The sequence below is a fragment of the Solea solea genome, chromosome 7, assembly GCF_958295425.1.
Source record: "Solea solea chromosome 7, fSolSol10.1, whole genome shotgun sequence".
Classification (NCBI taxonomy): Eukaryota; Metazoa; Chordata; class Actinopteri; order Pleuronectiformes; family Soleidae; genus Solea; species Solea solea.
In genome coordinates, this window is record NC_081140.1 from 22,868,541 (window position 1) to 22,879,895 (window position 11,355).

Sequence of the window (11,355 nt, forward strand, 5' to 3'; positions counted from 1 at the left end):
CCTCATTTGTGATGCTGTTGTATAGCAACAAGACACTGAAATAGAAAGTATTCTTTTTCAGCATTGGAGTCTCACTCTCTCTTGCTCTGTCTCTCCCTTGATGAAATGTATGCTGATTGCAGAGCATATAGGGGGGCGAAGCAAGTTGCCTCTCTTCATTTTAATATGTACCAGGTGTGCAAAAAAAAGAAAGAAAAGAAAATAGGTGCATTAAGACTTCAAGCTACTGCACATAGCTCTGAAAGCAGAAAATAGGTGTGAGGACGAGTCGGCACGGTGATGTGGGGGAGGGAAGAGGAAGGTTGAGCATGAATGAGTGTAAACAGTTAGAGACGGTGGCAGGATCAATGCAATATGTCTCCGTGCAGAGTTTCTGTACATGAACGTTCAAAGCTGACACAATTTTGACAATTTTTGGTGTGCAATCAAAAATTTGCTGCTGAGTAGCAGGGAATCATGGGACACTAATGAAAAGGTCTAATCTGACAGATGTGTTGCTACTGCTCTTATATTTTTAACACAAACTTACATTCAGTTTAGTGGATGTGCTCATAGTTATGCCGTGTCTGCATGCATGGGAATGTTTTCCATAATAAAGATGAACATTAAATTTCCTTACTCGTTCATTTCACATTTTTAGTTGAATAAACCAGTCAAAGTCAATGATAGCTGTGATCAACAAGTTTATTTGTTTGGATGCCAAATGTGTAGGGAATTGTGATGTTTTGAGGCAATAAGATGAAAAACACGGTGTTTGTGCTACAGGGAAGTTGTAAAGTTAGTCAGATTAGATCAAACAGTGGAGGGAAGTCAAATGCTGTTGTTTTGAGTTGTTTCCTTATGTGTGTGTGTGTGTGTGTGTGTGGCTTTTCTCCAGGTTCTCTGGCTTTCTCCAGGTTCTCTGGCTTCCTCCCAAAGTCCAAAAACAATATGGGGATTAGGTAAATCAGAACCCACCGTGAGGATAAATCGGTTGAAAATGGATGGCTGGATGGATTATTTCACTTTTTTTTTTTTCCTGAGGGAAAAGTAACGTGTTCCAAACAATGTCTTGCCACAGCGACAGTGACCAAACACCTCGAATGCACAAAATTTGCCTCACAACAGTTTCTATTTTTAACTGATTATAACTTAAGAGAAATACGTCTGAGTCCTGCAATGTCTCCGTTTTTTGGTTCATAATCAACCGCACATACATCCGGTGACTTTGAATTGACCCAAAATCTATATCAAAGACAGGGCGGGGGAAAAAAAGGATAAACCATGTTTTAAAATTTCTCTTGGCACAAACTGCTCGAGCTGGAAAAAGGTTGAGTTTTTCTAAAGTGTGTGACTGACATCCAGTGGAGGACACTGATAATAACAGATAAGGCTTTTATCACTGTGTAACCAAAATACTGTACCATGTAAATGATCAGTCATAATAAAGCTTATAAATGTCACCAATGAAAAGAAATTAAAGCGATACCATCTTGAAGTTATATTGCATTATATACATATATAGTGCTTAACAAATGTGTTCGACTACCACCAATGTAAAGTTTATGTCACAGCTGCCCGCAAGTAACAGCATTGATAATCATAAAAATCATTTTTGTTGTTTCTGTAATGGTTAATGAACGAGTACATGTACAAGCTATATTTGTAATGCTTGAACACAATTGTTATTGTTATCCATGAATATTGAAATTTACCTTTAGTCAAGCACATTATTATTTCTTGATTGAATACGTTATTTATTTGCATTCATGAACAGCAATAATGGTTTTAGTGGTTAAATGTTGAGTAATTGAGAAGAAAATTTTAAGTTTCAGACAAGTTTTTGAAAGATTTCTAAATGTTTTTATGACACGTGGTCTAATGAATTTGTTCATTATATATATACATTTCAAAGAAACGTCAAGGGATCATCAAGGGAGACAGTGTGGTTGAACGTGAAGAAGACGATGACGTGTCACGCCGCACTGTTGCTGCTGTTAAACTGTTGAGACCCTAAATCACCTGCTATTATCAGCACCCTCTCACAGTGAAGTGACGCTGTAACTTGACCTTGGCTCTTAATGGCTGTGTGTGTGTGTGACAATAGTGCCCCCGTCCCACTGGCCTGTCTGCCCCCGCTGCTGTGGCTATTTATAATGTCCAGACACAGTGCAGAGGTTATTCAGAGGTGCCAGCAAATGCAAGGTGACAGGCACAGAGGAACAAAGGGTGAGAAATTGTACTGTTATTGTCCCTGTTGTTGACTTTATTTCATCAAACTAAACAAGCTTTTTGGCTAACATTTAATTAATTTTCTTTTTAAGACTTTGTAGAGTGTATTTAATTATTATTATTATTATTATCATCATTAATATTATTAATAATATTACTATTATATATATTATTATTACTATTACTAATAATAATAATAATAATAATAATAATACTATAATAATAATAATAATAAAAAGCATATGACAATATTCTTTACTGTTTTGTTCTAACTATTTGTTACATGAAACTTTTCAGATGATCACATTTTCCTCTCGGTGAACGACAATGGTGAGTGCATTTATTTACATTCTTTGGAATCTGCATTTAACTTGAACGGAAATTGTATTTTGTAACAAAACATCTGCTTTGCTTTGCTTTATGGTTTTCATCTGTGAAGGTGAAGAACAGAAAGATGCCAGTGGGGCGTCACGAGCATTGTGACAAGTGCTACAATGCTCACTGTAGAGCCCCGATGCAGAGTTCAGTTTCATGCTTGGTTGTCAAATGTCCCAAGAACTGCGGCTTCACCTTCCATCTGTGCAAGCAAGACGAGCATCAGCTTCTCTGTCCTAATGAGACAGTCCCCTGCCTCAATGTCATCTACGGATGCCCACTCTTGATGCTGCGCCACAGACGGGCGAAGCACCTAGAGGTCTGTCCTGCCAGTGTAGTCTGCTGCTCCCAGGAGTGGAACCGCTGGCCTGTTTCTGAAAAGGATCTGACCTTTTACAGAAATGTCTCCGAAACCTGTCAGACTGCGCCGCACCTTGACGTTGCTGCGGCTCTGAGGGACCAAGATGTGCTGTTTCGATCCATAAAAATGAAGAATATTTTCCCCGAGCTGATGAAGCAGGAGCCCGTCCTCCAGGAAAAGGTTTCCGAGGTTAACCGTGCTGCAGAGGAAACAGCCTGTTCTTCCGATAGGAGCAGCACAGAGACAGAAGAAAATGAAGTCATCCAAGAGGAGAGGGCCTCTGCAATGAGCGTTCAGGACTACGCTTCCTGGGAGAAAATATTTACAAAAGAGATGGGAGGATGCAAGGAGAGTGTCAAGAACATGAATACGAAGGATGGAAGGGGAAAGAAGAGGGAGGATCAGGAAACAGCAAACTGTCAGGAAGCGAGAAGAAACTCACAACTGAATCACGAGAGCTCTGTTGCTGCTTCAAGCACGGATGGTGCAACTGGCCTCGCGCCATGGCAAGACGGGGTTCTGGAGAGGTTAGGCAGAGAAGTAAACATTGCAGAATACAACATGTATCTGGTGCACCATGGAGCCATGTTGATTAACTTCGGCCAACTTGCAGCCTGCACCCCAAAAGAGAAGGATTTTGTTTATGGGAGTTTGGAGCCCATCGAGGTTCGAACCGTCCGCACGTTCAACGTTCCGACCAGCTACAGAGCCAAGCGCATTTCCCTGAAAGACCCAGCAAACAAAGGCAAGTCCGAACACAAGAGCGTGGACACTGGAGACTTGGACTTATTAGTTCCCGTGCTCCCAAAGAGCGACGAGGTTAGTGCCACACTCCTGTGCTCCCTGGAGAAGGAACTCAAAGGACATTTAATCTCAGAGAGCACGAGCGTAGACGCTATTTATGTAGACGTAGGAACACAAACGTACGACTTTAGCTCGGCTCCCTTTGACTCAGACGCGTCCCTCGCCGACGTCATTGCCGACAAACCCCCGTGTCTTTACATGCACATCGAAGCAGAATCTGTCACGAGAAGACACAACAGGACAAGCTCTGCCTTCAGCTACATGTGTGGCCACTTCTTTCGCCGCGACGAGTACCGCTCTCATTTCAAGAATGTGCACTCTGACATACAGGCCTCGCTTAGCGGCTGGCTGCAACAACGCTGCCCCTTAGCATACCTCGGCTGTACTTTCACCCAGACAAGGCTGCAGCCTGCGAGGCACCCAGCGGCAATTAAGTTCTGCCCACATGTCAGCACCTTTGTCCTCCAGCCACAAGTGCCCTCGTCCACCTGCGAAGGCGGGAAAGCCTCGAGCCCCCGGAGAAAAGGTGCATGTAATCTGGATCCACTGGGCGCGCTGCCCGTGGAGATTCTCCAGCATATTGCCGCTTACCTGGACAGTTTCACATTATCTCAGCTGTCACAGGTCTCCCATCTGATGAGGGATCTGTGTGCCACTCTGTTGCAAGAGAGAGGGATGGTGTCTCTCAAGTGGAAGAAGAAGACGTACTCCCACGGGGGAAGCTCCTGGAAATGTCGAAAGAAAGCAAGTATCCTTGAGATCCTTGAGGGTTTTATTTTGCACAAACCACTTATATTTTTTATAACTATTCCTGGTAATATAATTACTAGGGAAAGTACTCATCTGCAAACATCTGTCAAAGTTGCTCAGTTTCTCACAACACAATCTTGAATCGATTGAGGTTTTTTAAAACAAGTTCATATCACGACCAAAATCTAATCATTTCTTACTTTAGCCATAACCTACATTCCCATCTAAGTTTAATATCCATTTGTCCTATATTACATATAGAAAGAATACATATAAAGAAGACAAACACAGCCACAAGTGTAACCTCCTTGTGGACTTAATTATATTGAATGATTCCATCTCATTTTTGATGTCAGTGAAGGCGGCGTTAAAACAGGCCAGGCTCCCACACTGGTTTCTGTTTAGTATTTGGCAGCTTTCTGTTCACTGTCAGTGGAACATTTCAGTCATTCATGGAGCATGACAGCAGCTGCCGCACTGAAAACACTCTGCAGCCTCCTCCTCTCAGCACTTCTCTCCAAACATATTACAGACTGAAACACGGACGTGTCGACAACAGTGATTGGATTCCTGCTGGAGTTTTCCCTTCACTTTCATTTAAAAAAACAAACAAACATGATGTGACACAGAGATAAGACGTTATTTTTGCACACACACTAATTATCTGCATTTAACCCCATCCTTATTATTAGACACTAGAAGTGAACACACACAAGCTGGGGGCAGCACTTACAGTATCTGCGCCTGGGGAGCAATGGGTTTTGCTAAAGGATTGATAAGGGACATTTCTATTGAAGTTGAATAACCTAAAAACAGGGAAGAAAACTAACAACATTAAAAACAAAACTTGGTCATACTCTGAGGTATTGATGGCAGGATTATCTATAGCTGACTTTAAAGAGGATGAAGAAAAATGGAGGATGGGTGTGGGGGGGGGTCACCCACGGCAGCTGGAATTAAAGCAGATATGCTTTGTCTTCATTACACCACTAAGTCAGACCTTTAGACCCTGCAGATCAGACCATTAGGCCACGGCGACGCCTGCTGGTCTTGCGGTCTGAGCCCCTGCACAGTTGCAGATGGACGCTGCAGCTGCAGCAGCTGCCTGAACGTTCGGAGGCGACTTTAATCATGTCTGCAGGGATTACAAGACTTGTTTAAGGTTAAAAAATTCAAGGGATCTGCACTGTCGACTTAAGCTGCGTGGCCATTTATAATTCATGATTCTGGTGTAGCAGCACATCTCTACATGAAATGTCACGTGTGCACAACTGCAGATTCAGAATGTAACAAGAAGAGACTGAAGAGGTTTTAGTTTTTAAATGTAAAAAGAGTTCAAATTGAGAACTGGATAAAATGTAATGGAATTTACTAAGTTCCAATAATTGTCTTTGTTTATTCTTTAAGTTACTTTTTTTTTTTAATCTTAGATATTCCACAGACACGCAAATAAACAATACAACATGGGGTGGAAAACAACAACACTATACACTATATATAAATATGTGTTGTTGTGTATTCTTACATTTGCTATTTCGGTCGTGCAGTGATTACAGGACACAGAGCATGCTGACGATATCAGGAATGAAGAATGGCCTGAGGCTTTTGCTGCCAGTAAACACAGCGCTGCAGTAACAAGTCAGATGTGTGATCATTCATGGGAGCACAGCATTGATAAAGGCTGTGTGGGTGACAGCTGGGTATTTGCTGCCCCCCTCCGATGAGGGGGCATCATTTGAATAAATCTATAATGGATGAAACTAGAAATAACAACATGCCCTGACATGTGATAAAAATACTCCGTGATCTAGATTCCACGGATATTAAAAATACATCCATCCTCATGGCCGTACAGCTGCAGCACAACTGACTGATGCCCTGACAGCAGCCTCCTACACCTACTCCAACTCTTGTCTCATGTTTTTTTTTTGCAGGTTTGGGAGTTCAGCTCTTTGTTCTCCTCTGTGGACAGATGGAGCCTCGGCAACACTCCCTCCATGTCAGAACACCTGAAATGCTGCTCCTTCTACCAGAGGGAGGAGCGCACTGAGCCGGTGGTGTTACCCTGCCTGGGAGAGGTCAGAGACAAACACGGAGCAGTGAGGCAGAAGAGATAATGCACACAGCTCAGTGGGCGAGAAACCAACCACTCTGATGTGATACTGTATGAAAGTTGATGTAAAGCCTCCACATACAGTTATCCAGCTGCTGATGGAAACAGATGAGAGTTTAGAGCTGTGTTTGCACTGAAGCCCCTGCAGGCACATGACGCATGTGTGCAGATTTTTATTGTGGCATGAAATGCAATTATAATATTATGTGATGTTCACGTCCTCGACTGCTCCGTAAGATCTTCACAAATTATTTTCCCCCCTGCAATGAGAAAGAATGTTTCAAGAATGATGTGTTGATGTGGAGTTTATTAAGACAATTCTATTTAGATTTTCCCTTAAGGAGTTTAAAATTAGAGCTGTGTGTGTGTGTCATGTGTTGTTATTTCCACTTTATTTCAGTCTTGTGTGAGAGATCACTCAAGAACAACAGATGTTGTTCATGTTGACTGTTTTCCAGTGTGGTTAGACTGCCATCTGCTGGACAAAAGCTATAGTGTCTCACTCACCGGTATGGAATGGCGTCACGCCATAAAACAAGCCTGATATTTGGATGCTGAGCATGTCACATGTCCCACATGTCGTGGGTGATTTAATACAGCGGCGTGAGACTGTAACAGCTCTGTTTCTGATTTAGACTCTGTGATGTGAGTGCGTGTCATTGACATTATATTGTGTATAATATGACTCTCAGTTGGCCTGTGTGATTTATTTGCTCCGTGGGATAGAAAGGGCATTGGAGGATAAACAATAATAAAAAAAAATATTTTATTAACCTATGATTCTTTACAAAATGATATACACGTGATAAATCACTGCATCTCAGACATTTCTGGGTTGCGCAGCTGGTTGATCACCTGTGACAACATTTTGTTGCACAGGGCCGCGTAAGGGTTAAGAATTACAGCTTGTTGTCGAGCAAATTCGCTTCCAAGCGCAGCCGCTTTCTCAAAGTCTGCTCTGGCTGCATCATCCTGACGGGCCAATCTATGTAAAAGGCCCCTCTGCACCAGCGCCTGACAGGCAGTTTTCCCAGTGCCGCCGCTCAGAGAGATAGCTTGGCCCAGGTCCTGCAGCGCTCCTGGGAGGAGAAAAGAAATCTATGAGGCACATGCATGTCTGGAGAGAGAGGATTTTAAATGATAGTGTGGTCCTGTAGGGGGTTAAATGAATGTACTGCAACTCTCACTGTCAAGGTGCAGAAGAGGAACATTTTATTGGAATGTTCACATCTAACCCATAACATCAATAAGGAAAGTCTCCAGCACTGATTTAAAAATGTTAGAGCATTGGCAGTATATGCATTTTGGCCCTAAACACTACAGCTGCAGTTTTTTTACTCCAGCAACAGAGAGATCTATAGACTCAGTTTGCAAGTGTTTCCAAGTCCCTCCTTGCAAAAATTCCCTCTGACTTCAGTCACTACATTAATATGAGCTGTTAGAATTAAGATCTGAGTCCACAAATCAAGATTCCTGGCTTGGTTGGTACACTGGAAGACGACTGTTGTGGTAGTGAAAAGGAAAATGTGTATTTAAAAGTAACTACAGGAACATTATAAATGAAGAGGACTGTGGCAAAGACAAACAAACAAGAAACAAGCTGGCACTGAACACGTGGCAGGAGGGAGACTAAATACACAGGTGACGTGATTCATTTAACAAGACACAGGTGGAACTAATCAGGGCAGGTGATGTGACGACAGGAGGTAAAAACACTGAATGCACTGAAAAGCAAAGTCCAAAAGTGTCTTCAGGGACAGATCACTCAGGACGTGAGCATGTATTGCAAAATAATGCCGTTAAATACACAGTGGCGGATAATTTTTCTCAGATCTTTGACCTCATCTCACCACCTCTTCTGTCATCACATGAACACAGTTCCGCCCACCTTCCCCGCCCCTCCCCCCCTTGTTGTTTTGGACCTGTGGGCAGTTCATTCAGGTCATTTGTGTGTCAGCGTTAACGTGATGAACAATGTCTGGCGCCAGGTTACTGACAAATTCCAAAAAATACCACCTAAAGTTAGAAGCTCTACATTTAGCAACAGATCACGTGAATGAGGAGACGCGGCGTTACTGAAATCACGGCGCGACTGACAGAGCGCTCGGGATTGTTCGAGAAATAGTTGAATGTGGATGTGAGGACACACCAGAGTTCAGTACAGTTGTTATTCTTACTAAATGTATGTATTAGTTTCATTTTGGGGGTTGTTATTATAAAAATAAACACACATTTTCATGTTATCTTTCATTTTAGTATAGTTATTCAAGTAAAATAAACATTTTTTAAGCTGTCTTTTGTCATCTTCTTGTATTTTATGGCAGGTATAGCAACCACAGCAGCCACACTTTTGTACGTACATAGAAGAAATCGGGTCACAAAAAACAAACTGTGTATAGCAACAGTTGATTCTCATCCGCTGGCCATTCAATACTAACATTTTTGGGAAGGAGCCAGTCTGTCCTAAGCCCCTCCCACCACATGCAGTCCTAAAATACACGGCAGTTGACAGGACGCAATCTGATTCTCTTTTTGATCCATTTCCCCAGGCTTTAAGTTGTTTTGCAGCGTAGGTAGTGTAGTATCAATGGAGCAACCAATAGGAGGTGCCCTGTCCCTCTCAACTGACCTGTGATTCGTCAAACACAAGTCACTTGATTGAAGTTGGAATCATTGGTTAATGATGACAAAAAAATGTTGCTTGAAACCCTGCCAGTCTTGAGTCAAACTGAAGCTAGAGTGACGCCGTTTACAAAAATGCATCAGACAGACAAATCACTGCTATACAGCAAACACTGTATTGTCTATGAGAAGAGCTGTGCTTGAATCTAAGGCATGTTTACCTGCTGTGTCCCCCAGCAGCCGCAGGGCCTGTGCCCGGTTGTTATAGGCTGAGGCTCGCTGGGGCAGGATCTGGATTGCCTGGCTGAACAGTTGAAGTGCGGCTTGCAAATCCCCAGCCTCGGCGGCAGAGACTCCCTGCAACTCCAAGTCTTTCACTTGCTTCAGCAACTCTGCGTCAAAGCCACTCTCTGGCAGGGGGAGATAAACAGGTTGAAAACTGCTCAAACTCAACTGACAGCTACCATGGCAAAGAAAACACAGACATGTCACACAGGACTCAGCCTGGATTAAAATGTCGTTTCTTTTTAGTCCAGGAATGGAATGGGTTCAAATGAGCCCAATATGCTATGAAATGATAAAAATACAAAGCTGCGAGATGATACATGGAGACACATCAAGTAAGAGGCTCATGCTCACCATCATCAATTAATTCCTCCTCTTGGTTTAGGCCAGGGACATCTCCAAAGGGAGAGGTGGGACTGAATATTGCCCGGAGCACAGCTCTGTCATGTTCTGAGGCCATCTCAAAAGCGTCTGCAATGAAAGCGACGGGAGGGAAACGCAGGAGGAAAAATCCAAAACAGCAGCATTACAGCTGGGTGGAGAATTCCTCTTCTCCCCAAAATCTGCCATGTCCAGCAGCCAATCAAAGAGGGGGGCGTAAGCAGCGTTGGACTTTGAGCCCATGTGTTTCTGGTTAACTCAGAAATGCAGCGAAACATTCTGCTCTGCTGCAACTGTAATGTGAGAAGACACGGAGTGGACGTTTTGTCAGGGATTATTCTATCTGGGAACCTCAGCTCAGTTATCACTAGATGCCAAAAACCTTTAGTTGTTCAATAAAATAAAAAACATTGATCCCTATGGGGGAATTTGGACGTTTCAGTCACTCAAGTACATAATAAATACAGGTTAAAATAAGAAAAGAATAAATAAGATACTGTGTTTAGCAGATGCACATAGTGTGACAAGATATTTATAAATAGAGTTATAACATAGCAATGATTATGTGTATAGTACTTCCCTTTTTTTTATCTTGCTTTCTGTCCCTGTCACCTGCTACTCTCTGTCTCTCCACCAGGTGTCCTCAGACTTTACCTGGCTTGCAGCTCATCACTTGCACACCTGTCCCCCCTTCCCCAGTCATTATGTCATCTCCCGTGATTTAGTTTTATGTCCCTGTTGACACGTGCACCTGTACCTGCCTGAAAGCGATTAACTGTCACCGGTTCCATTAAAACTGCTGTCACTACACTGTGTTATCAGTACATCTTGCATATTTGCTCAGTTTTTCTTAAATTCATGGAAACGTGTGTCTTCACCGATGTTAAATGCAAAGATTTATTCTCGGCACGGGGTGTAGACAATTGACATTTCATAATGAATCATTTGAAATAGCCTTCAGCTGCATCTGCTGAATTACAGAGTGATGCGCGTTGACAGCTCGACAAGGAGGGCTTATAATCGTAAGACCTCGATGCTTAGGAATCCTTAATGACGCCACACATTCTTAAATGGTCATTGTTCTGCCGCCATTTTGCACTTGCAGTCCAAAATGAGTGTGTCTTTCATGTACAGGGAGAATTAAAGTTCAGGCTTTTAAGAGTAAAATAAAACTTTATACATTTGAGAATAAAAAAAAAAAACTTAGTCGTAGAGACAGTTCTTAGAAGACAGCGTTGCATAAAGAGATGGTAAATTATTCCTCTGATCCTTCTCTTTTGCTTTAAGTGAAATGTTGGATGGCTTTATCTCTTTGGGCCTGAGAAATTGTTTAAATGAAACCATCTGGGCTAAACGCTCTCATCTTATACGGTGGTATATGTTGCAGTGATTGTGTTCTCTGCATTACAATTTCATGAAATGCCACCTCAAACATGTGTTTTCCTTGTAAGTG

At 42.5% G+C, this 11,355-nt stretch overlaps 2 protein-coding genes across 2 annotated transcripts; one reads left to right on the forward strand and one right to left on the reverse strand.

Moving 5' to 3' along the window:
- The first annotated feature begins 1,024 nt into the window (after positions 1–1,024).
- On the forward strand, positions 1,025–7,281 carry LOC131463232 (F-box only protein 40). Its single transcript, XM_058635023.1, has 4 exons — positions 1,025–2,208; positions 2,509–2,541; positions 2,651–4,495; positions 6,436–7,281. Exons 2-4 carry the CDS (start codon positions 2,539–2,541, stop codon positions 6,616–6,618), a joined length of 2,031 nt encoding a protein of 676 aa, XP_058491006.1. The 5' UTR covers positions 1,025–2,208; positions 2,509–2,538; the 3' UTR covers positions 6,619–7,281.
- Positions 7,282–7,366: 85 nt separating this feature from the next.
- Positions 7,367–10,065, reverse strand: ttc36 (tetratricopeptide repeat domain 36). The gene is made up of 3 exons (XM_058635024.1): positions 9,876–10,065; positions 9,458–9,646; positions 7,367–7,693 (listed from the first exon to the last, which is right to left on the reverse strand). Exons 1-3 carry the CDS (start codon positions 9,979–9,981, stop codon positions 7,425–7,427), a joined length of 564 nt encoding a protein of 187 aa, XP_058491007.1. The 5' UTR covers positions 9,982–10,065; the 3' UTR covers positions 7,367–7,424.
- Between the last annotated feature and the right edge of the window lie 1,290 nt (positions 10,066–11,355).